Here is a 27,316-nt window from a genome sequence, read left to right as displayed (position 1 = left end):
ATGAATCCCTTCCTAGGGGTTACGGTAAATCTAATCTAAACACTCTAGCCTAGGGGTTGTAATGAAAAGGCGTTGGCCTTCCACACAGGTGAGTAGGGTTCGATTTCTGGAAGCACAACTAGCGTTTCCATTTATGGTTGAAGCTGATCACGCTGTATTCTGCTTGTGACTCTACCTCTTAGATTGGAGGTTGGTGCGTTCTTCTCTTACTCCGATGATGAATCCCTTCCTAGGGGTTACGATAAATCTAATCTAAACACTCTAGCCTAGGGGTTATAATAAAAAGGCGCTTGTCTTCCACACAGGTGAGTAAGGTTCTATTTCTAGGAGCACAACTAGCGTTTCCATTTATGGTTGAAGCTGATTATGCTGTACTCTGCTTGTGACTCTACCTCTTAGATTGGAGGTTGATGCGTTCTTCTCTTACTCCGATGATGAATCCCTTCCTAGGGGTTACGGTAAATCTAATCTAAACACTGCAGCTTAGGAGTTATAATGATGTCACCAAAAAACACCATTTTTTTGAGTTAAAAAAATAAAAAAATAAAAAAATATTCTAGTTCCATCCTATATTTTAGTGTGTACCAAAGGTTCCAGGAGGGTAATTAAGCTAGTATTTTACGTTTATTGCGACTAAACCTCTTTACAATGATAACTGTCTCACTCTAACCCCATCACCTGCACCAACGTCTAGTGTGTATGCACACGAACACTTTTTTTATTTTTATTTTCATTGTTTATTACTAAAATTATTGAAAATACTTTTTTTCTTTTTTTTAAAAAACAAATATATATTTTTTCTTAGAAAGAAGAAGATGCATTAAACTTATTTTGAAACAAATTTTCATTTCTTTATCACTCTCGTCACATTTAACCACCCTCATTGATTAATCATCAATTATGATAATTTTGATATTATGATCTCTTACCTCTCCAAACACACATTCTAATCACTAAAGCTCACTAAACTTATATATATATATATATATAATATTATATTTCTTATTAGCCAAATTAAAAATAGCAGCAACAATTCCATGAATAAGACATGTCAATTACTTTTCTTTTATTTTTCTTTACCTTTAATTTTTTTTATTTTTTTTTTCAAATGGCCCGATTAATATTTCTGAAGTAGTCATAGATTTGAAAAGTACAGAAAATGGGGGAGAAGGGGACTTCTATGTTTCTTTTTCTTCCGCCTGACTTGGCAGGTAATTAGAAGAAAATGCAAAGCTGTCTATAATTGAAGCTCAACTAACAATGAAAAAATAATGGGATAATTACAAAAAATAGTTTCAGAATTTGAGTTTTGTAACAAAATAAATTTTTAATTTTTAATTTTATCAATTTAAATCTCAATCTTTTAATTTGTTTTTAATGTAAACTATTCATCTATTTTTGTTAAATAAAATTAACTTACATAAAAAGAGTATTTTAATCATTAAACTCAATTTAATATATATAAAATATCTAAAATATTCATTTTTATTGAGTCTAATAAATAAAATATTATTTTTTTTACTGATTTTATTTTATAAAAATAAACAAATGGTTTAAATTAAAAATAAAATAAAAAATTTAGGATTTAACTTGACAAAATTAAAAATTCAGGATTTAATTTGTTATAAGAGTCTAATGTTATTTATTTATTTTTTTTAATTTCTCCAAAAATTTGAATAAATTATATAAATGAAATTGAAGCTCAATTAACAAACAATACTTATAATAATACAGTATAGTTTTTCTTGTAATATAATACGTACATCATAGTAATAGCAATAATAAATAAAAAGATGAGATAAAAAAACCGTCATAGAACAAAGAAAGGGGAATTTCAGAAATCTGTGGGGGTTGGAGAGGGGGTTGCGAAGAGGGTAAAACGACCAACTTTAGCTCTTGTCTTCTCTCCTCTCAGGTAATGATACTCTCTCTCTATATTCTTCTCTTGCTCTGATCCATCTAGGGTTTCATTTTTCTGGTCTGATTGCTCATCTCCTGCTCATTCTTCGAGATTGATCGTTTTGGGTTCTCTTCAATGTTCAATTAACGTGATTCAAATTTAGTCACATAAACATAGACCCATCTGGTTTATACATCAAGAATTATAGTTCTCCATGCCCATCGTTTTGCGAATTCAAACATTGGACCTACTGAAATTACAGATTGTAATTTTATATATGTCTTCAATTATGCTGTACATGTTTCTGTGTCGAATTATATATATGAAAAGTCTTCTTTTTTTTAAAAAAAAAAAAAATTATTTGTGAGATTATAGGATTCTGAATTAACATCTGGATCATGGTTTATGGCATGGTCAGGTAGATGGGTTAGTGGGTTTTGGCACCTCTTGTCTTTTTAACTGGAGCTTGGCATAATGATCTATTTTGACGTGATTTAGATGATTCAATTCCTAAAAAGGACCGTAACTGGAAAGGAGAAAGGGAAAAAATATTTGTTTACTCAGTTTGAAAATTTGTTATCCTTCAGGTTTAAGTTGGTTTATCCTTATCTATATTTTCCTTTAAAGATTTCACTACAATACTTGTTTGACAAGTGGGTCTTTTTATTGGATAACTATGTCCTTGCGCTCAAGCTTTTAATTTCTTCAGAGTAGTACCCTTGTTGACTTTGGCTTTATTGATTATTAAATTAGATTTGTTTGGAACCCACATCTATAAATTGGTGTAATTCCTTTATTGTTCCATTAATAAATAATTGAAGATTTGAGCATCTTGATTAGTTTTCAGGATAATCTTTTGAATCCAACTAAGGCAACATGTCACTAGGTTCTTTCAACAGTAGTATAATCTTTTTAATTTTTTGAAGTAAACCTTTTCTAAGTTTGTCTTTCAACCTAACATACTCTTAGTATCTTAAACACGAACAATAGAGTTACTACTTAAGTTCTACCATCCTGCTTTATTTTATTTTTATTTATTTTTTGTTTGGGAGTATGTTGAAGGCCTCCTCGATCTCTCTTTTTTACATATAGTTTCAAGATATTGGAAGTGGTCATTTTAGGTATCTCTCAGTCGTTAAGTTTTATTATGTCCTCGTTTGTTCCTCTTGTAGATAAGAACTATATTCCATTTGTCTTTGTTTAGTTCTGTGTGTCCTAAACAGTTTAAATTTTAAAAGTAACAGTCTACATTTGAACTTAGAGTAGAACCCTAGTCTGGTTTTATCAGTTACCTATATACCATTAATATCCATATCGTCAAATATTTTCTTGAATATGCTGAACATGTTCACTTGTCATCAATGTGAAATTGTTGTTTTGTGGAGAAGAATCTTTATTGTATAACATGATTTTGAAATTTTATTTGTTAAGTATATTTTTTCTTAAAGTTAGATGACAATTGTTATGTTCAGTTTTCTTTTCCTTGTTTATCTGGAACATATGTCTTTCTCACTTATGCTTGGTGTCATTTCAATGTGTGGTGCTCATGCTTGTTAGATTGATGACTACGAAAAACAGAACTTATGTGCTCTTGATCTATGATATTAGGCTCTTCCTTGGAGATACTTGATTGATATGTGCGAATTAAAACTCTTGGTTGGCATTTAGATAAGTATGTCTTCCAAACATGTGCCAGCTGGACATAAATACAAGTAATCACTAAGTTCTTTTATATGTAGTGCCTTGGCCCCAGTGGTAAGTTGGGGCTAGTATAGAGTGGATGACACGGATTGATCCCACTTTTTATTAAGAAAAGAAATTACTGATCGCTTTAATTCTGAAACCCACATTAGGGGAACTACTGATCTATTGTTTTGGGGTTTCTCATTTATTAGCATACTAGTAAAATGCATGTGCTAACCATTGGTAGAAACATAAATTTAAAAAAAAAGAAAAAGAAAAAAGAAAAAGAAAAGAAGGATAAGTTGGGAATGGATTAACTCAAAAAGCTAATAAGATGATAATTGTATTTATTCTAAATTGACATTGGTAAAGACAAGTGAAACTGATGTTGACCGAGATTGAATCAAGAAATGCACGTCTGAACAGTGTACATACTTAACATAATATATTCGAATCACCATATAAGGCATGAAAAATTTCATTATTGTCTATTACAGTTATGTACATATTTAACTCATGATTGGCAATTACAATTATGTATAGATTTATGACATAATACTTGAACAAAAATGAATTTCCCTTTTCCATGTAACTCTTGAATGTTATCATGGAAACAAGTTCATGCAACCACATGTGAAATTTGCTCCTATCTCCATGTATATATGTATTTTTTTTGTGTGGTAAACACATCATCATAATTTCAAAGGTACGTAGCATATACAATAAGTACAACCAATAAGCTTTTCAAAATCAATTGGAATTTCCAATAATTCTTAGTAGCGTATACAAAGAAAAGACAAATAGAACTAGTAAATTTACATTTATGTGCAAAAGTTAAAAAGAACAACCTGGAGAGGAACCCAAATATCAACTTCATATGAGAAAAATAGCAATATAAAGATAATTTTAAGATCTCTAATTATATGAGGAACTTGCATGCACATTGTACAAATTTAGAGCAATGTAGAATGAAGACAAGTTCGTTTATGAGAAACGATTGAGGAAAGATAATAAAATAATTTTAATTAGGGTTTTTAAAGGTGCTGGTAAAGTAGTGCTGAATGATGTGCTTCTTTCTATTCCCAAAAAGAAACTCAGTAGTTTTAGATTTCTAAACAATTTGCAACAAATTACTTGAATAGTTATTGTAATTATTTCTACATAGGAAACATGTTACAAATAAAAAGGGTAAATCAAGACATCAGGGCTTACTTTGTCAGTATCTTGAGGTCATGCTTGCAAGTCAAATTCTGCTTGTCATCACCACTGTCTAATCGGATCTTAGCCTTGATGTGATGATCTTTTGTTTGGGGTAACAGCCTTGATGTCGTCCTCATTGATATCAACATCAGTCCATTTGAGGCAGCTCTTGAGGTTAGCATGGCCCGTCTTGCCACGCTTATCTCTGTTCATATCCCCAGACACCTCCTCTATCACAACCCAACCCTTATTTGTCCCTTTATTAGCACTCAAAACCTGCTAGAATTCATTTATCAAAAAAAAAAAAAAAAAAAATCCTCCTGCTACAATTCAGTATGCTTTGTGTACTACTTCCTGTTTAAATCTGCCATTCACCAGACTATGCCCTCATCTTAAGGTCTGCTGCTGGAAAATCTGGTGTAGGACGTAGAGATGCTGTGATTTTGTGGTCAACATTGATCACACAACTGCTTTTCTAGGTTTCAATGTTGGATCTGGTGCCAGATTTATGCATGTATATATGTGGAGGGCATTCGTTTATGGGAGTTTCAGTGTCTAAGTTGAGGAAACATGATATGTTATAGGAATGACAATCATTGCATAATGTTCCTTCAGCAAACTTGATTTGTTGGCGACTGGGTATAGATGCTGTCATTACATGATGTTGCTTTTGGTGACTTACCTGGTCATAATATTATTTATTTATTTTTTTTTTACAGGGCATTGCTGGACAGAGAATTTAAAATTTGGAGATCCTCCAGTATGAGTTTAATCTTTTGAACCTCTAGGGCATGCGTCCTTCTTGAGAGTGTTGGAAAAAAATGTTTTCTCCTGTTTATATTTTAATTTATCAAGGAATGTGAGGATAATCACTGGAGCTATTAAGTTGCTTGTGTCAAATAAAAGGTTTGTGTCTTTCTTCTCTTTGATTAATAATGTGGTTATTACTTGCGTCAAGATTTGATGAATTTCTATGCTTAAGCATCTGTCTTTTATTTTGTGTTCAATACTTTGATTCATTTTTATTACTCTTTTTAGGGCTGATACTTTGTTTACATTTCAATGCTCAGAGTTGTTTATGACATGCATGTTTGCTTTCATGGTTCAATGCATTTGCAATTTTACAGTAGCCTTTTATATAGTGTTGGAGGTGCCACATTCATCAACAATTATTGCTTTTGATTTTGTTTCGGTCTTTTTCATATTATTCTAGGAAATTACCTTGACTTTCAAAAGTGCACTTACTACCTCTATAGTTCTAGTAATTTCACTGAACCCTATTGTCGGTTTGTTGGGTAGGTTATTGGAGACAGTGAAATGATAAATGACAGTTCTATCTGGCTTTATTTGAACATATTTTAATTCAAAAATAAGATGATTGAGTCAAAAAGTCAACAAAACACAAAAATATTTACTCTCTCTTTGTGTGAACAGAAACTAGTTACCACCACCACCACCACCTTTTCCCACCTCCATTCCAAGGTGGCTGGTGTCTTCTTCATCACAGTGGCCATCCTCCATGATTTTCTTGGGCATCTTTGCACCATGTACAATATATATATTTTTTTCTTTTGGAAATTAAGAAAAAAAAATCATAACCAAGAAATACAGAACATTGCAGACCCAATTTTGGTCTCTTACTGTCTCTGCCATTAAAATCAAAGAAAATTTTTGAGTATGAGATTGAAGAGATTACTCTCTCTCTCTCTCTCTAAACGTGTGTGTTCATGGACAGTGGATTTGGAAAAGACTATGCTCTCATCCATAATCATTTCGCCTCAAATCACCATCATTGAATAATTTGAATGTCCACCAACATAACACACTAAATATATTATTTTTGTCTCCAAACATACATGTTTGAGAGAGAGAGAGAGAGAGAGAGAGAGGGGCTGATAATCTCAACAATTGCCAAATGCCACTGACCATCGCTCCTAACCAAGTTTAAACCCCCCATTTTTGAACCCTGGTTTGGACCCCACTGCCAATAATAACCATAAAGCTTCCCTTACTGCCAACTACCATTAAATTGACAATTTAGAAAAGTGGCTTTGGCTGTTATGACAAAGACTTGCTTACATTGGTATTGGGTATAGAAGAAGAGGGGCTGATAATCTCAACAATTGCCAAATGCCACTGACCATCGCTCCTAACCAAGTTTAAACCCCCCATTTTTGAACCCTGGTTTGGACCCCACTGCCAATAATAACCATAAAGCTTCCCTTACTGCCAACTACCATTAAATTGACAATTTAGAAAAGTGGCTTTGAATGGCCAACCCTAGAGCACCTTTTGATTGACATTCAACACGGCTGCTTAGAATGAAAAATAATGGGGGAAAAAAATTGGAGATGGAGGTAGAGAACTCAAAGATTTGTTTAAAGTAAAATCATAATAAACTAATTGATTCTTTGTACTAGAGTGCCAATGATGAATTAGGTTGGAGTTTTTTTAATTATTTGCATCAGAGAGAAAATTTGGTTGTTTTGGGTGCAACCTTGGTGTGCCAAACCATCATCAAGCTACTGAAGAAATTGTTGAGAGAGAGAGAATAAAAACTTTTGAGAGTTGCAGAAGTTTTAGAGATGAGAGAAAATTTACAGAATTAAAGAGAAAATGTGGAAATATTTAAAGAGGACAGACATTCTAGAGGGAGAAGGGAATTTAGAGTAGTTACAATCATCCACTCATGACCACCTTCCCATCACAACCATCACCACTGACCTTCCTTTGTCTCCAAATCAATTCAAAACTACCACACGAATCTCGAAGTTCATCAATGAGGGAGCATTCTTGCCACCAAGAAATCCAAATCACTCTTATCTTAAGAAGCACGAACATGGACGCACCAAATTTTCAAACGTGTAAGACATGACAAGTGGGGGATGTGTAAAATAAATAGTTTCAATATTTTTATTATATGGCATATATATGGGTATTTCATTCAAAAACAATTAAAAAAATACAATATAATACTAATTGATGAAGTTTAAAGTATGTATTTATCTATAGGTGTTTTTCTTATATCATTAGATCCTAAATTATTTTGTTCAAACTTGTAATGCATTTCACTTGTGTCTGAACGATGGGTGCGCATGTTCCCTAATTGTCTAAAGCGTGTCTGGTTCTAATTTTTTTTTAAAAAAAATAATAGGACACATTTGGAGGTGTGTCTGACACATGTGGAGAAGTGTTTGATGGCTGTTAGTGTTTGAAGTGTTTGACACAAACACACCAAATTCTGATAAGTGTCCATGCTTCGTAGCTCATATTATTGTAATAGGACACATTTGGAGGTGTGTCTGATACATGTGGAGAAGTGTCTGATGGCTGTTAGTGTTTGAAGTGTTTGACATGAACACACCACATTCTGATAAATGTCCATGCTTCTTAGGTCATATTATTGTAATTTAAAACAAACTAAATTTATTTACACAAAGCAATAATTTTGTGCACGAGGTGATCTATATCAAAAACACCTAAAAGTGTATGTTAGGCTATGGCTTTGACGGTGGACACAAGGGAGTTATAATGGTGTTCATGGTGAGTGATGGAGTGGGCAAGGAACTGGAACTGGGGATTTTGATGTGCCATGAGGTTGATGAATGATGGAGGTGATGGTATGGTTGCTAGAAGAATGTGATTGATTGGGTTTGATGATTATGATTTATGAATATGAGAGAGAGAGTTGGGCATGATGATTGGTTTAGATGCACCCTTGTTAACAACATACCAATGGTTCACTGATTAGTGATATTTTTACACCTGGGTGATGGCAATAATTATTGTTGACTGAACTTAATAGTATGCATTATCAATTAGCATTGTTCTCATTAATGGCTTGTTAACAGGAGACGAGTATCTGTTGCAGACAAATAAAAAAGAACAGAAATCGCCAATCAAAAAACTGAAACAGAACAGAAACCAGTGTAACTTCCAGGACGACAGGAGCACCAAGTGTATTTTTTGACAAACCTCAGGAGAGGTCAAGGTGATTCACCCAATTCTTTTTTTCTCTTGTGCTCCATTGCCGTATATGCTGAGGTGGTCATGCTTTTAGTTTGATAACTGGGTATGGAATCTATCTTATACATGGGGTGTGTCTGCTGGTTGTGCCTCCTCTTGGTGGATTTTGATTGATACATATTCAAACTCAGCACCAGAGTTTACAACTCATAGACTGGTGTTTTATCTTAAATAAATTGCTTCCATCTCTCTCCCCTCTTTATTGCTGGTTGGACTTGCGATTGGTGGTGTTCCTTCTGTCCATGGAGCATCTAAGCAGATGTTGCGCACATATATTTTGGTTTACTATTATCTTTGCCACCCTGAAATCATGGTTTAAACTTTCTAGACTTGCATATCAATTCTATTTTATATTTTTTTGATAAATTGCATATCAATTCTAATTAACCTCGGCAGGGATTTGTCTCCAGCTTAATCTTATGTGTGAAGTCCCAAATATATTTATTGCCTCCTCCTCCCTGCTCTTAGAATCAATGGCTTCATTGTTGGAGTTTGTAACTCATGGATGTCACTCATGTTAATAGCAAGTGTGGTTTCACTTTAGAATGGTTCTCATTGTTTTTGTTAAAGATTTCATAAATTTTGTATGTTATTTCCATTTTCACTAGTGAATGGAGCTTTGACCTTCAGTCGCAAAACCTTGATTGTGAAAAGCCTATAACAGCTTAGGCTACATGGCCAATTTTGGATTGCTATGGTTTATGACAATTTTTCTGGTGAAAGTTAATTTAAAATCCTTTTTCCTTTTTCTTTTTTGAAGTCCGAGCTGTTCCTAGAATTATGAACAAATGTGCTCTCTTTGATTGAAATTTAATAATAACATTGTCACATTTCCATTTTTTCATTGAAGAGGATTTCTCGTCCTCTTTTTGTTTCTCTTTTATTTTTCTAATCAATGAAATCTATTTCCTGCTGATAATATATATATGTATATATATATATGTGCTTGCTTTTTTATTTTATTGCAGTAGATTGCCGTGTAATTTGTACATCATATTTGCAGTTTCATTGTAGTTTTTGAGTCAATGTTGGTGCTAAAATTTATCACTGATGATCAATAACTAATTAGTTGTTCTGTTCTGTTCTTGAAACAGGCGTGATGGAGATATCATTGTTAAAAGTACTTCTTAACCATATCTCTTCTTTCTTTCATTTATCATCTCATGAAAGCATAAATCATGAACCGGCTCAGAAATATTACCAAAAGATTGAAGAGATATTGAAGCTGTTAAGGCCTGTGCTTGATGCAATTTTTGATGCTGACATAATGTCTGAAGAATCCCTTCAAAAGGCTTTTGCAGAAATAGGTCATTCTGTCAACGAACTGAGGGAGCTATTTGAAAATTGGCATCCATTAAGGAGTAAAATTTATTTTGTACGTTTCAGGCTTTATATATGCAGTTTTTGTTTTCTGAATGTTAGAAAAGTAGATATACCTTACTTTATAATTTAATAGAGGTAAAATACTGCGAGTCCTTTCCTTGTAAGATCAACATTCTTAGAATGTGTAGAATGTTGATCAGTGCAAGATTGAATATGCCCTTAATTTGTAGTAGCGATTGTACTTTTGAGCAACACATTTATCAAGGGGTGGAATTGTCTTTTAGTTTCCAAATACAAGTGATATGGATACTTTTGTTTAACAACCTTGTTCCATAAGCAAAACAGCATCTTGTTGTGATGATTCACTTTCATGCACTATATTTGTTCTATTGTCATCCTTTCTCCCGAATCAGTACCCATTTTTATCCTGGTTTTAAACCTGTTTAATGTAGTATGAAGAGTTGGTTTTAGCAAATGGCTGTTAAAACTCCTCTTTCTCACCTGGAACCAAAAGAGTTGGGTTTTTGGTTTTAACCGAGTATATAAGAAAGCATCTCGTTGGATGGTTAGGATTCATTTTTGGTTAGTCGTGTTACACGGTCTTGGGTAGAACACACCCCAAAAGCTAGCTATTAAGGTGAGGGTGCCCTCATACTTATATGCTTAATATTACTTTAGTACTTAGGTGATGTGGGACTTGACTTCACAAGTCGTTCCTAGGTTTAAGGAAGAATTCTTATTTTATGTGGCCTGTTGTGACATATATAATTGGACATACATGAATTAATTGTTTTCACTAGACTTCTTTATGTCTGGAGCCTTTTTTGTACTGAAAGCTCAATTTCTTCTAACTAGCATGTTTTGGATGATCTCTAGGTTCTGCAAGTTGAATCATTAATATCAAAGACTCGGGCTTCTGGTGTGGAAATTTTCGAGCTGCTGAAATCTTCTGATCAACATCTCCCTGTTGAATTGAATGCATCGTCGCTTGAGGTATCAATTAAAGATGAGTTATTTTTATGTTTACCTTCTTGGGCTGGTTTTTAAGCACACTTTACAATTCATCAGTGCCTAGTAAGTAGCGTTCTTTAGATGAAAACTCATCTTCGAGCATTGCACGCATTTGAAAATCTGGATCTTTGCTAAATTAAATGCTAGCACTTTTTCTTGTTTCTTGGATAAGAAAGATCTACAAGGTATTTCATTTTATGATGTCTAATTCTTGGCACAACTGGTTGCAGATTTTTGTACAGAAAATTAAGCAAATTGGTTTGGAGCAGACAACAGCTATTATTAATAAAGCCATCAGGGAGCAAGCGGATGGCTCTGTACCCAGCTCAGAGAGCCTGGCAAAATTCGCAGATTGTCTGTTCTTAAGGTCAAACCAGGAGCTTCTGATTGAGGCTGTGGCTCTTGAGAAGCTGAAGGAGATCGCTGAACAAGCTGAAAATAATGGTGAAGCGGAGTACTTTGATCAAATGACTGCTCTTGTTAGCCACATGAATGAGCGGCTTGTTTTGATGAAACAATCTGAGAGCTCTAACCCTGTTCTGGTACCTGCTGATTTCTGTTGCCCCCTTTCACTTGAGCTGATGACAGATCCAGTAATTGTGGCTTCGGGGCAAACGTATGAGCGGGCTTTTATCAGGAAATGGATTGATCTTGGGCTTACTGTATGCCCCAAGACACGACAAACTTTGGCCCATACCAATCTTATTCCTAATTACACTGTAAAGGCACTGATTGCAAATTGGTGTGAAGTGAACAATGTGAAGCTGCCCATGAAGTGTATGAGCTTGAACCAGGCAGAGAATATCACCCTTAGGGACCCACATATCCTTCCTCATGCAAGAAGCAACCAACCCCTGTCACCTGATTCAACTCAATCTACGGGTTCACTTGGAAACAACCTAATTTCATCTAGTGGTATCCATCGAGAGGGAACTTCTCCGTCACATCCTCGTTCCTTTTCAGAGGGTTCCCTTCCTGCTGTATCTGGAAATGGGCACGGGTTAGATACTGCGAGATTATCACTAAACAGTTCTGAAGACAGTCCGTCTCACTCAGTAGAGCGAAGTTTGGAGTCAGCTAACCAAGCCATCTCTTCAGCGTCAACAATAGAGCAATCTAGTGCTAGTGGGGTCGATGAACAGTTGGCTCAGGGACATAATCGAACTGTCTCGGCCTCCAGCACACTTTCTAATGTGAATATTGCACAAGGGATTTCGGCTGATGGCAACGAGGTGTCTTCTTCGCAGGCGACAGCCTACAATAGTGATGCTTCTGGGGAGCTGACATCAGAACCACAAGCTGCTACTACCTTGACTACCCCACTGAGAGAAAATGATTTCCCTCAAAGATTGGAGATAAGATCTCGAAGCCAAGCAATGTGGCGCCGTCCTTCTGATAGGTTTGTCCCGAGGATAGTTTCTTCTCCTGCCATTGAAACAAGGGCTGATCTTTCTGGAGTTGAAACCCAAGTCAAGAAGCTTGTTGAGGACTTGAAGACAAATTCACTCGATGCACAAAGAGATGCCACAGCTGAACTTAGGCTACTTGCCAAGCATAACATGGATAACAGAATTGTAATTGCAAGCTGTGGAGCCATTGGGTTGTTGGTTAATCTACTTCATTCAAACGACACAAAGATTCAGGAAAATGCCGTTACTGCACTTCTCAATTTATCAATTAATGATAATAACAAAGCTGCAATTGCCAATGCTGAAGCAATTGAACCTCTGATTCATGTTCTTGAGACAGGTAGCCCTGAAGCTAAGGAGAACTCAGCAGCCACTCTCTTTAGCCTCTCCGTTATTGAGGATAACAAGGTTAGGATCGGAAGGTCTGGGGCAATTCAACCACTGGTTGATTTATTGGGAAATGGGACTCCTAGGGGGAAGAAAGACGCGGCTACGGCTTTGTTTAATTTGTCAATATTTCATGAAAACAAGACTCGGATTGTGCAGGCTGGAGCTGTGAAATACCTTGTAGAGTTGATGGAACCGGCTGCTGGGATGGTTGATAAAGCGGTTGCTGTTTTGGCAAATCTTGCTACAATTCAGGAGGGAAGGATTGCTATTGGTCAGGAGGGAGGGATCCCTGTTCTGGTTGAGGTTGTTGAGTTGGGTTCTGCAAGGGGGAAGGAGAATGCAGCTGCTGCTCTTCTACAGCTTTGCACACACAGCAATCGATTTTGTAGCATGGTGCTTCAGGAAGGAGCTGTTCCCCCATTAGTGGCATTGTCACAATCTGGCACTCCGCGAGCCAAAGAAAAGGTATACTTCATAAATTGCTGCTCAATGGTTTTTCAAAAAAATTATATTTTGGGAAACTATTTAATCATGTCTGTTAAAATCTTACGATGCACGATTTGCTTTATAAGATTTGATTCACCTTACAAGTTTCAAGCAAAACAATTTGATTCGTGCAGTTGAATTTTAGATTGAGTGAATCTTATGATGTATTTGTGATTCACTTTGATTCATAATTCATTATGATTCAAGCGATTCAGTTGTGTTGGCATGATGGATGAAACGATGTCATTTTCACACACACAAAAAAAGAGAACTAATTATATTGATATTTATTTCAGTTTAAACGTGTGTATTTTTATATGTATATACATATATAAAATTATATATTATGCTAAATAATATGAATCTTATGATTTATAATTCGATATATGATTCACTATTTTAATAAAATGATTCACGATTCAATTCACGATTGGACAACAATGATTGTAATGAGTTTTTGGTTGGTTGCAGGCTCAGGCACTTCTTAGCCACTTTAGGAACCAACGGCACGGTGGTGCTGGGAGGGGCTGACCAAAAAGGGACCTTTGGATGTATCCAATGCTTTGTGGTAAGATATATAGTGTGTAAATCTATCATATTGCAAATAATGCTTAAGAAGGTCCTATTTCTTGAATGTTTTCTTGATTTGTGAAGAGAAATGAAAATGAAATTGAAAATGAAAAATGGAAAAATGATTTGTGGGGGGTTGATTGATTGCCCTCTCATGAATGACTTTCTTGTGAATGTGGGAAAAAATTGTATACCTGTAAGTTTAGTCTCTCTTTTTTTTTTTCTTTTTTTTTTTTTTTTTTTGATAAGTACTGAGCTTAGTCTTCAAGCGTCGTGTAATGTGATTTTTGGCAAAACAATTGAGATGAATACTCATTTTATTTTATTGATGTCATGCATTTTTCTTTTTCCTCCCTTTCGTTTATCGGGATTGTTATTGTTATTCTTATTGTATTTCCTTTTTATTTGTTAGTGATATAATCATAGTTGCTAGAGTAGAGGAGAAGACTTCAATTGACATGAGATTTTGTAGTAAAAAAACTATATGAATTAAAAGAAAGAAGATGTATAGCCAAACTTAATTTATTGGACACAAGTCCTTGGTTTGATTGTGTTTGGTTTAATCTGTGCTCTACATATTTTGTTCCATTGTTGGTGTGCTTTGTGATATGTGCTCTCTACAAATGAATATATTTTCAATAGAGCAGTGATATATAAATAAATAAAAATTTATTCATTTATTTAGAATGATGTAGCTTCTTGCCGCCCCTATATTTAAAATATAATCTTCATCATTATGAACAAAATTTACAAATTAAAGTATGTAGTTATCATATCATTCTGAAAGTAAATTCTGTATAGAAGTTACTGGTGATTTGGCTGTTTCCATGTTGATATGTATCATTTTTATCATGATTTGGGAGTTTCAATATATTTCTACTTGTTTTCAGTTTTCAAAAACACCAGATGCTGTCCTGTTAGAGTCTGATCCCGATAGCCCTACCAACCAAATCCAATAGGTAGATTCCTTTGTGGCCATGGATACCCTTCCTATTTGCGGAACACAGTGGTTTGTTGCTTGATTTATAGTGCATATATATATATATATATATATATATATTTGTGTGTTGAGTTGAATCTCTTGTGGGAGCTATGAGAACATTAAGTTTTGAACTATACGAATCTTTTGCCATCATGTGAACCATTGCCTGCAAAACCTGTAACGATTCCTTCTGGATTCATCAAGGAATTTGATACAGCTGTGCTAATTCCCATGACCTAAAAACTTAGAATTTGACATCATCGTTGTTCTGATTGGAGAGGCCATCATTTGAATCTTCTCGTTCTCTTTTGATGTCATTTACACATGAGAGGTTGACATGGGGACAATTTTGTTCAGCTTTCCCTCCTCATTTGGTTGTTCAGATCAGATTGACTAAAATATGCTGTTTTCTTCCTGCTTCATGACTATTATGTTGTTGATGTTGCAAATTGATTCATGTTAATTGTCCTTAGTTTAGGATATATGAGATGGAGAGGATCAAAATCCAAAAGTTTGGAACACAATAGGAACATAATTTATTTGTTGATCAGGAAAGGAATGGAATCAGTGGATAGGCTAGGAGGCATGTATTGTTCACTGGAATGAAGTTTGAAATAGAATTGTCATTTTATCGAAATATTCAATAAAGAGAAAAGTATTTCAAATGGAATCATTATTCACCAATTCAGAAGAAAGGTTAGTCTATTGTAAGGTCAAAGAATTGCCATCCCTTCATGTTCAAAATTATTCCAGCAATCCAAACACTACCTACAATATAAGACTACAAATGAAAACAATTTTAGACTATCCACACAACATCCGAAAATTGCAATGACTCCCAAACCTTTAGGCAAGTTTGACTAAAAAGAATCACAATGCAATGTACCCCTTCATTAACACCATAATACGAAAAAGTTTTATTACGTCCACAGAAAAAATACACAGAATCAGCAATGACTCCCAGATTTAATTACCAGCCACATAAGCTTGAGACGAACATAAATCATATACCTACACTGGCATTCTTTCGGTTAGCTTTTAGGATACACTTTTTTCTCAATTTTGACAGTAAAATTTCTCATATTCAATTTTTTTTTTTTTGTGGATAAATAAATAATTTATCATATTCATTTTTGCTCTCAAAAGAGAGAAAAAGCACTTCCTTATTACTAACCAAAACTTATTAAACAATCAATCAATAGCTAGCTAGAACTAAGATGAAAGTAAGAGACAAAAGTGGGGAAATGGGGGGAGTGAACAAGTATCTCTCTCTCTTTAAGGGCACTTGGATGTGCCCTTGGAGTTGAGCATGTCTCTGTAACAAGGGCACTCTGACTTGTTTCCGAAAGTCCCTGATGGAACACATTCGCACTTCTTGCAGCAGATCCCGCAGTCTGTCAGGCAACGTTTCTTTTCTCCCGCCTTGGAGCACCTGTCTGTGCACTTGGAATCGCAGGGATAACCACCTTCAAAATAATCAACAAAGCAAGACCAGTCAGATAATTATGGAATGTATGTATGTATGTGTGTGTGTGTATATATATATATATATAGAGAGAGAGAGAGAGAGAGAGAGAGAGAGAGAGAGAGAGAGAGAGAGAGATTACTTGGTGGGGTAGCCTGAGCCATGGTGGCTTGGAAGAAAGAGGAGCTCAGAAGCAGTGAAACAATAAGCAAAGCTGCGAAAACAAGCTTCATTTTTGCTTGTATGAAAGAGAGTTTTAAGAGAGGAGAAACTGAGAAAGACTGGAATGGCAATATAGGCTGTGAACTAAACCACTGGGATGTGTGTTGTATTGTAGATGTGATGGATCTTATGGGACTTTAGGTGGGGGTATTTATAGTGATCATGTACGGGTTTACCTATGAAATACATTAACATAATAGTATCTATATAAAATACACTTATTTAGTGCGTCGGTTCTTTAAATTTTTATACTGTCAATTTCATCTTTAAAATTTTTAATTTTAGTCAAATTGATCTAATTTTAGATTGTCATTTGAATCATTAATTGAATAATAATAAAATTCAACCAGTCCCTAGAATATGTGTTCTATGTCATTCATGTCTTCTTAAATTTAATTTTATCAATTTTGACATTATAAAATTACGTTTCGTCTTCTTCATTACTGTTTAGGGGTGAAATTTAAAATATTAAAAATTCTGAAGATCAAATTTACACTGAAGGCATATTTTAGGGACTAAATGATCATTCAGTTAAAATTTAATTCATATTTAAAATTTTATAGATAAAATTAAGATAATTAAAACTTTGAGAATCAAAGTGTCACGAAACACATATTTTAAAACCATAAATTCTATTTTATGAATAATACTACACATATAAGATAGTTGTACAAAATTTTATTACAAACTAAAATGACATGCAATAATAAAAGGAACCTATAGAACAAAAGGAACTCAACCAACCGAAGAGAATCCTTTTCGGCTCCAGTCATCATTTGACACTTGACACCGAAGAGAATCCTTTTTAGCTCCAGTCACCATTCAACACTTGACACAGATGAAGTGTTCGATGTTAGTTGTAATTGGAGAGGATCTAGATCCTCAATTAACAAAACTGACTCGGACACTCAGTTATCAAAAACAAAAAAAGGAGAAAAAAAAAAAGAAAGTGACAAAAAAGAGTTAATAAGCGATAAGGCATTCTCACTCAAACTCAAGCCTTTACTTTTATAGTATTAGACATTAGTCATATTAATTTATGCATTTTATTTGTTTGTATAACATTACTCATATTTTATTATCAAACATGGACAGAGAGAAAGAGGTGGGTCTTGGGGAGGAGGAGAATCTAGGAAGAAACCCATGATAGAAAAAAGAAATAATATATATATATATAGTTACAGCTTCATTACAGACTGTTTTGAAGCATGAAGTTGTGGGGATGATAGTGGGTGTGGTGGTAGTGGGAAATGGTGTACCAGTGGTCTTTGTTGACTCTTTGGGTTACAATCGCTGTTTGCGAAGCTTACAACGCAGCTTCTAATCTAAAACTCATATTTGCAAAAATAAAATTTCAAGAATCTTAATAAATTAGTTCAGTCAGTTGTTGTCTATATGTCTTTAAATAATGTTGTTTTATTTTATAATAATAGGGGGGATTAATTCATTCTTGCAAGATTACAAGCTGTTTAGCAAACCCCCTCTTGCAATTCTTTGAAGTCAACCACTCAGCAGACACACCGAAGCTTCTACTTCACTGGTTTGATATACATGGGTGTAACTTGTAAGTTTAAAGTGAGATTTTTAATCAGATGCTAATACAAGCAAAGCGAGATTTGACCGAAAACCCACGTGATAAATAATCTAAATTTATGTAGTTCCAACCATAGAAAGAAACTCACCTCCCCCACCATATTCTGGTGGACCATTCCCAACTGTGTGTCTTTCCTATATGCTTTTTAAAAAAACTAATCTTTGGATGGTTTAGACATCAGGGAGTGCGTGGCCTTGTGTCTCAGTGTAGTGACCTCTTGTCACGAGGAGATAATGCTCTTTGGTTATTTGAGGAACACTGAACTTGACCACAGAAATTAAAGAAGAGTTTAAAGTGGGAATAATCTTTGGTGTGAAGAAGGGAATGGCCAATGGATACAGAACTCGGCCACAAAATAACACAGAACACTCGCAACAGTTGTGCTTGACAACTGTGGCGCCACAACACCCCTATGAGAGGGCCAAACAATACTTCAGTGTTCTATGTCACTTTCTTTCTCTGTCCAATCCTGTGTCCCAAACATTGTTAGGAAGGAAAAACACAAATCCAACTCGAGATTAAACCTACATTGACATGCTGGATACATATGAAACAGTCACTTTCCAAGCAATTTGGCAAAAGTAATCGAGTTTTGAATATGATATACGAACGATAAAACCTCTAGGAAGCAAAAGCCTCTCTATTGGTAAGGGCTTAAGTTGAAAGTTGAATTCTGTCACAACCTAAACCATCTCTATTCACACAACAGTCATTAAAGGAGCATGGCTATATAATTTTTCACCTTTCTCTCTCTAAAAACTCTCTTTCTAAAAAACCTCCATCTCCGGCCTCACCTCTGACCAGCCGGCCGCCACCTTTGGCCATGGCGGTTGGCTAGCCTATCTTTTCTTCTTGTGTACATGGTTTTTCTCCTAATAAACTTGAGCCCCCATTAGTTTTCCACTATCTCCTTTTCAGATCTAATCTCTAGATTTGCTTAGGATGTTGTTTTGGTTCTATCGTTTTTGTGTAGGATGCTTGTTTTCACAGGCGTTCTTCGGGGTTTTTAGCTAAATATTCCTTGGGTGGCTTTAGAACTATCATATCCGGCAGTCTGAAAACTTGTTGGGTCTACACTCTGTGGGTTTTGATGCTCATGGAAGCTTTGATGGGTTTTTTTCTCGAATGGAAAGGTTCGGTGGAAGTGGTGCCTCGGCCATGGTGCTCAGCTTCAGCCATGGATTTCGGTTTAGGATGGGTGTGTTGAACATGGGTGGGTTGGTTCAGGAATTTCATTCGGGCACTTCCTTGCGAGCGGGAGTTTGAGGGGTGGAGGATCCAGAGTTGTTTAGGATCTCCATTCGGGTGCTCCTGTGCAAGTGGGAGTTTGAGGGGTGAATTCTGTTCCATTCTATGGTGGTCGGTGCTTGTGTTCGGTTAAGAGGAGATTGGCGCTGGGTCAACAAAGAGGGGACTTCTCAGCGTTGTTGGTGAGGATCAATCGAGAGAGTTGTTTGGGCGAGGAAAACCATGGGAGAAGTTTAAGAAGGAAAACCGGGTTTTGCAGGTTACAAGCGTGGTAACAGCACCAGCAGCCCTAGTCCTAGAGGCAGAGCCAGTGGCTGCTGAAGAAGAATCAAAGGAGGAGGCTGCAGCAGCAATAGAAGAGGCACCAGCAGCAGTCCTGGTGGAGGTTGAAGTCGAGAGCAAGGAATTTGTTAAGGAGAAACCAGCAGAAAAAGTGGTTCCAGAGGTGAAGCAAGAAGAGGCTGTCGATGTTGCTCGGCGTCGAAGGTATTGCAGACACAGGTGGTTCTCGACGGCAATGGAGCCTGAGTGTCCGGCAATTGTGGAGGTTGAGGGTGTTGCGGGACAGGAGTGGGGTTTTCGAGACAAGCGTGGGGTTTTTGTGTTGTCGAGTCAAACGTGGGGTTTACCAGTGTAACTGTGTTTTAGGTGTGGGGCTCAAGAGTTTGGTTTGTTTTTTTAATTGTCTTTTAAAATATAAAATCGTGAGGCTAAGAGGTTGGTTGTAAGAACGCGAGTAGCAGTAGTAGGAGAGAGAGTCTTTATTCTTCGAATCTCTCTCAATGCGTTTTATTTCCTTGTACCTTTAAATTTCATGTTTTTAATGGAATTTTTCTTTGCCGATCAAAAAAAAAAAAAAAGGAAAAAAAAGGAGCATGGCTATACCAATATCCATATATTGACCCCTCATTTGCACCATTTTTGGAGGAGTCTTGAGATAAACCAGTACAGGACACAACTATATAACTACCAAAAAGAATAAAAATTATATACTAATTTAATACAACAAATGTACACTTCTCTTAATAAATAGACAAGAGATATCTGTCAACCTCCCAGACCAGATGAAGGGCTAAAATGACAAATCACATGAATATTCTTTTGTGTCGTGGCTGGATGCAAGCAAATTGACCTGTGTAGAGGCCTATTGATATTAATTGTTCTAAAGGAGAGCTTCCACAGATAACAACACAAAGGATGAGAATGCATAAAAGTTACCTTGATGATATCCGACTTTGAGCTGGGATGCGTAAGGGTTGCTAAGATAGACATTTGAAAATCCTGGTTTTATGTACCCAAAGAAACAAAAAGAGCAGAAATATATGTGCTCAGATTCTTATCTTAACAAGGAAAGAACACGCATATTTTTAACGCCTAGAAATATTCATGATGCTTATGGAGGGATTACTCTTCAAACAACAGGGGTTAAACAGCTTTTGCAGAACTTCCAAGTTCAAAAGAACTATAATGATATTATGATAACGCCAAGAGAGCTTACTCTAAAAGGATCACCCCTTAAGGATTGCACAAACATCGAGTTTCCCGAGCCCCTACCCTGCAATGAACAAAATGCACTCGACATCTTCAGAATAGTAGTCATTAACAAGTAGTGAAGAGCACAGAGGTGGTTATGTTTATGTGAGAAATATACCTCCAAATAAACTTCCCTAGTTCACCTTCCAGTTTGAGCACAGCTAACTTGAACAACAGGATCATCACAATTCCCACTGATGATAATAGTCCCTTCCATTCATGTAATATGACCGAGAGTATAATTGTGGGCACTTCCTGTTGAAGGCAGCTCAAACTTTGTGTGAAGCCTCCCATCTACCGCCATAAGCTGTTTAACCTGGTACCTTAACAGCTGTTAGTCCCAATCTTGTATAATCAAGGAACACCATTTATGGTAACTCACTGCGTATGCAGCAGAACTTAGCTGAGTCCCAATATCTTCAGTTTTAAGAGGTTGAAAAAGTCAGAAGTATACTAAAATTGTGAAAGGATTAAATGGTTGCTATTATGATCAATCTATTTGTGTGCCATTATTATACTCTACCTACCCAGAAATGTAAAAAGGTGGGAGAGCGTATTATTCTACACTAGAAAACTATAGCGCATATCTAATTTCAAGAGCAATACCTCATTATCCACAACTGGCACAAGCAGATAGTGGTCATCAGGTGAGAAGCAAACCATTACATTTCCTTTTGAGCTTGAAACTGTATAGCAAGGTTGTAGAGGTTGCTGCCAAAGGTCCCACATCTTGTCATCTTGGTCAAAGGACGAAGTAAAAAATACGGAAGGAGAGTGGTGAGCAAATTTAGCAACATTAATGGGTCCTCGATGCATATCATTGAATAACTGTAAACACTTTCCACTGTCAATGTCATACAGCGCAACATGTTTCGAGTAACCACATGTAAGAAACTGATCATTCGTTGAATTGACATGAACAGATGTCAGCTGCTCAAAGTTACCAAAGGTAACATTACTGGAAGAAGCATAGCCATCCGCAATATTCGGCAGCATATGATTAACGTCAAATAATCTCAAGGAACCATTATCTGAACCAGTAAGGAACTGATTATCCAATGCAAAAAAAACAACAAATATTAGCAATTCCCATCTGACAAAGGTCACTTTTGAATGCTGTAATAGTAAAAATTAAAGTGCTCTTGTTCAGAACTAGTGGAGACTGAATCTTCAAATAATGAAGCTCAATGATTTTAAGAGAATGGAGAGTTTTGTTCAAGGATAATTACATCAAAATGCTCCTCTGAAGCATATGTTCATAAGCCTATCTCCACAGACCAGAGTTTTCTGACTGCGTTGCTCTCCTTTATTATATTCAACAGCATTTTTTCAGAGAGAGAGAGAGAGAGACTTTGCGTCAAACACACCTGATGCATATAAAGAATTATTGCCGTAATTTGATTAACAAAAATTTGATAAAAGATGGTTAACATGGTGATCCATATTGGGTTTTGATTCTTAGATCTTAGGCATGTATCCTACAGGAAACAGAAAGCCTTTCAAGTGCATTCTGCATCATAGCATTTGGCTTTAAATATATATATATATTTTGTGGTGCTAGAAAACATAAATACCCTTAAAAAAATTTCGGCAACAACCTAAAAAAGTCAAAAAGTCACTATCAAAAAAACTATTCTCTACTTTTCTATGCGTCTTTTCGTAAAAAGTCAAAAAAACCAACTAAAATCACTTCCCAAAACAAAATGGAAAGTGAGATTCTAATATAATACAAAACAAAGTTAGAAATATGCATCTAAAGATTGTTATTTATTGGAAAGCAAACTGAATTCTCCATCATATAATTTATTAAAGTTAAACTGCATACCTTGGATGGATACTTCTTAAGCCAACAGAGGCCCAGAACACTGTTCATAACTCCAAGGGATGGGGAGATAACCAATAATATGCCCATTCTCATGGTTGATAACGACTATTTCCCCATCTAGAGTTCCGAAAACCATAAGACTAGAGTTTGATGGATGATATTCAAACTGCCTTGGCCGAAGGCTCTTAACTTCTTCTTTGATAATGTGGCAAATGTTAGACACTGGATGTAAGAGCGGCCATGCAGAAGACCCAAGTTTGGCAGCACAAAGAGACCTAGAGTAGAAATGTTGGCTTTTTCTATAAGACAGTGGCTGCCTTGGCCGGGATGAGTTATGGTGGTGAATTCTACTCACTCCAGTTTCACGCATATGTAAAATGCTGACAACACTCTCTTTGTGCTGTCGTTTATATGGTAAGAACTCATAATATTCCAAAAAGATAATCTTGGCCATTTCCCTTTCCACCTTTCTGATTGGCAGATTATCTAAAACGGTCAAGTGAGGCAATGAGACAATCATGTACTCCCTATAATATTTCTCAAAGCAGATAGGCGAAGGGTGATGTGAAACATAATTCTTGAATGTGGTAGAGGCATCCTCTAACTCGAAGTTGTAGTTAAGTGCACTAATAGGAGATTTATCTCCGTCTTGTGTACACAATTTGCTAAAAGCAACCAGCTATAAAGATTTGAAAATCCATTAGCAAGAGGTAGTTTCTTGTTGAAATAGTAAAATCGACAACTTCACTAGAGAAACTACGTTTTAACTTCAATCGGCAAATTAGACTTTCCATTCCAGACAGCAAGGGAATCGGATGATTGCTCCACTAAACCTGATGTTTGAACATGACCTGAAAATTCAACACACAATGATCTGGTGAATCTTCAGTCATGCTTTGAGTACGAGTTCCTGATAATGCCTTAAATGTACAAATTTTTCTTGAAATACTCAGTTCTGCCACAATCAAGATCTGTTATTGCACTGGATGTACTCAGACAGCAAGGGAATCGACGATCTCTTTTTTCTTCTCTCACGTATCTCACAGGGGATTTTAGAGAGAAAAACCCTCAGAAAAAATAGAAATAAGGGAAAAATCCTCTAAAATGAAACCATTCAGCATTCCAGTACCGAATAAAATTTTTATGTTCAGCACTATATTATTGAACTAAATGTTTCTGTTTAGTACTATATTACTTAACAGAACCTTAACAGTCAGTAAACCAGTACCGAACTAAAAATGACCCAGAATTATAAATGCAAGATAGATAAACTTACCAATACAACGCTAATCTCATCAGAGTTGTTGTCATCGCCCTCCATTGTTCTATAAATATCAACGAATGGTGAAAACGACCACAAATGTAGAAACTCGGAGTCTGTAATAGGATTGTTTGCAATGTTAACTGATTTAGAATACCGAATACATTTGAAACCACTGAACAAAACGTTAACTGATTAGATAGTTTCAAATGTTTTTCATTGAAGATGAATATGTGTGTTTGGGATGGTGATGAAGAAGAATATAGTTAGGGTTTAGGTTGGTAAGGAACACGTATAAATAGGGATGAAGGTTCATTCTAATTGTTTTCATTTAATGGGTGGGTGTTTCATTAAAAATTGTTTTTTAATGTAATTTTACTTCAATATATAATTGTAATAAAAAAAAGGGAAAGAATTGAAAGGTCCAAAGAAATTAAGTAATAACAACAATCTTTATTTCATTTTACCAAAATAATCTTTCATTTTTCACATGGATAGTTTTGATATTTTAAATAAGTTTTATTAAACCTAATTCTTTTCTCATCAAATCTCATCATTTTGTGAGAAACAAAACAGAGTTTGGTGAGAGAGCATTTCTCACCTACATGACCATCCATCCAAACAAGGGAAGGGTTTTCAATTCTCACAATTTCCTTTCTTTTCTCACCAAACCACTCCATTTAGTACAAACTTTTTCCTTTTTTTGGGGGTCCATTTCCCTAAATAAGCCAAATTATCAATTCAATTTCCAAACTAAGCCTAGTTTTGAAAGAATTCCCAAAATAGGCTAAAACGTGGTTCACAACCACGCTTTCAACGTCTGTGTGCCTGTCCCGCGTGAAAATTTGGAAGTCTTAAAAGCGCAATTACAAAAGGCGCTTTTAATTAAATTTTTTTTCTTCTGAAATCGCTGTTCTGAACCACGCTTTTAACTCAAAATTTTTTTCTTTTGAAAGCACGGTTGTGAACCACGCTTTTAACCAAAAAAAATTTTCTTCTGAAATCATGGTTATGAACCTAAATTTTTTTTTCTTTAGCTTAAATTTTTTTCCTTTTGAAAACGTGGTTATGAACCACGCTTTTTGGCAAAAAAAATTTCTTCTGAAAGCGTGTTTGTGAACCACGCTTTTTACATAAATACACCAATTATTTAGTTTCAGTTTAACTAAACTCTGAAGAAGAAATTTTTTTTTTTTTAGTTTTTTTTTTTGTTTTGTTTTGTTTTGTTTTTGTTGTCATTGTTTTGGTGATAATGTATTTCAGAATATTTTTTTGGGTTAAAATTGTTTTACTAAAACCGTTCTCATGTTAATTTTTCTTTTGTCTTTATTTTGGGTTAGAAGGTGTAATTCAGAATTTTTTTTTGGCTTTACTAAAGTAAATTTATTTTGTTTTTTCTTGTGTTTGTTTTGGGTTAGTAGGTGATAATGTAATTCATAAATTTTTTGAGCTTTAGTAAAGCCGTTTTGATGTAAATTTTTATTTTATTTTATTTTCTCTTTGTTTTGGGTTAGAAGGTGTTATTCAGTAATTTGTTTGGGCTTTAATAAAGCCGTTTTCATTTAAATATATATATTTTTTCTTTTGTCTTTGTTTTGGGTTATGTAGACACCCCATTTTTGACCGTCCTCAAGACTTGGACGTCACCATTTGAACACTCGGTGATCATCCTTGTTTGTGTTCGTCTTGAGTTCCCGGAGGTCTCGGCTACGCGCCTTGCCTCAGGATCTCTCGACTCGACTGTTTTGTGTTTGGTCTTACACCAAACACTTGTGTTTTTACTTTAGAGGGCAGAGAATGCCTTATTGGCCATCTCCACACTCCACCGGCCATGGCTTGAGGCCATCGGCTGTGTCTTGTTACCATCGGCCAAATGTTTGGCCGACCGGCACTCTAGATGGTCGACTGGCCATCTATTTTGGTCAAATTGCATTTTTGATCGGCCGACCACTGTTCATCTTCTTTTGTAGATATTTTTATGCCAGTTGTGCTAGCTGGCATACACTTTGTTCCCCTCCATACACGTGTATGAAGGGATCTCCCTCTTGACTAGCATACTTGAGAAACTTTGCAAGAGGGAAGCTCTATAAGAAGAGGCCTCTTCTCCCGCCATTAAGGTTACAAAAAAAGCCAGAGGAGTTCTGATATTAGGGTTAGGTCATAGTGTCTCTATCCTATCTCTATATTTCTCTCTCTCTTTTGCCTTGTGTGTGTTTTGTCTTACTTTTGTGCACAAATACCTAGTTCTACACCTTCTCTTGGTTGCTGAGGGGCCAGAGGGTTGTTCTTGGTGTTCTTGACTGGTTTTGAGCTTTGAGGACCAGCTGGAGCATCATTCTTGAAGAAGGTCAACAAGGGTAAGAACTTACCCCTTTTTACCCCATATTTGCATAGTCTTTTTGCCTATCTTACGACTGTTTTTAGACTTTGTGTATAACATATAAAAGCCTTGTTTTTGCCTGCTCTAAATAGTTGTTTAAGGGTGTTTTAAGCTTTGGGGTTGTTTGACCCCTCTTAAGCCTTGTTGGGCTCTATTTTTGTGCCATTTTGGTGAGCTCCGGGACCACCTTGTTTGGCCCTTCTCACCACTGAAATCTTGAGGGATTTCAGTGGTGAGGATGGTGGTTTAGGGTCCTAAGAAGGAGAGGGTCACCCCCTCTCCTTGTTGTCCTTAAAAAGGGCCATTTTTGCCTCATGTGTGAGCACCTAGTTTAGGTCCATGTTGGCCATGCCTTAACTGTTATTTGGTAATATTTTTCCATATATTACCTCTGTTTCATGTTGGTTTAAACACACCTTGCATGCCTTGCATACATGTCTTGTAATGCCATCATTTTGCCTTAACATGTACTTAGCATGTAGATTACCATGCTCTCTTGTTTTGGCCAAGCTTTGTGAAGCTTTTAGGCTTGTTTTGCCATGCTTAAGGTCTGATGTAGGTTGTCTTAGCCATGCTTTCCATGCTTCGTATAGCCCCTTTGCATTTTAGCTTGTTGGCTTTAAGTGTATGAACCATGAGCATGTGTTACTTGCATCATTTTTAGTGGTTTAGCACCACTTATCATGTCATTTCAGTCCACTTAACATGCTCGCATGCTTGCATTTAATGCTCCTTTGATGCTTTAAGAGGTTGTGTTGTACACTCTATGTTTAAGCACTTATGCATGCCTCCATGTGTAGATCATTTA

General features: G+C 35.8%; 2 protein-coding genes across 5 annotated transcripts; one reads left to right on the top strand and one right to left on the bottom strand.

Moving 5' to 3' along the window:
- Positions 1-1,638: 1,638 nt before the first annotated feature.
- Positions 1,639-15,395, top strand: LOC114256727 (U-box domain-containing protein 4). 4 transcript variants are annotated; one of them, XM_082895083.1, is made up of 8 exons: positions 1,639-1,915; positions 5,503-5,689; positions 8,635-8,774; positions 9,904-10,184; positions 11,009-11,125; positions 11,374-13,407; positions 13,900-13,996; positions 14,889-15,395. In XM_082895083.1, the coding sequence occupies exons 4-7, from the start codon at positions 9,909-9,911 to the stop codon at positions 13,957-13,959; spliced, it is 2,487 nt and encodes an 828-aa protein (XP_082751209.1). In that variant the 5' UTR covers positions 1,639-1,915; positions 5,503-5,689; positions 8,635-8,774; positions 9,904-9,908; the 3' UTR covers positions 13,960-13,996; positions 14,889-15,395. The 4 variants fall into 4 exon arrangements, with proteins under 4 accessions (XP_082751209.1, XP_028052201.2, XP_028052202.2 ...); XM_028196401.2 differs by lacking the exon at positions 14,889-15,395 and adding an exon at positions 5,181-5,422 and having other exon boundaries at positions 1,818-1,915; positions 13,900-14,347; XM_028196400.2 differs by lacking the exon at positions 14,889-15,395 and having other exon boundaries at positions 13,900-14,347.
- Positions 15,396-15,873: 478 nt separating this feature from the next.
- Positions 15,874-16,903, bottom strand: LOC114256729 (peamaclein). Its single transcript, XM_028196402.2, has 2 exons — positions 16,588-16,903; positions 15,874-16,446 (listed from the first exon to the last, which is right to left on the bottom strand). Exons 1-2 carry the CDS (start codon positions 16,676-16,678, stop codon positions 16,256-16,258), a joined length of 282 nt encoding a protein of 93 aa, XP_028052203.2. The 5' UTR covers positions 16,679-16,903; the 3' UTR covers positions 15,874-16,255.
- Between the last annotated feature and the right edge of the window lie 10,413 nt (positions 16,904-27,316).

Source organism: Camellia sinensis, chromosome 1 (assembly GCF_055761805.1).
Source record: "Camellia sinensis isolate YWXY chromosome 1, ASM5576180v1, whole genome shotgun sequence".
Classification (NCBI taxonomy): Eukaryota; Viridiplantae; Streptophyta; class Magnoliopsida; order Ericales; family Theaceae; genus Camellia; species Camellia sinensis.
This window is presented reverse-complemented; position numbering and strand designations above follow the sequence as displayed.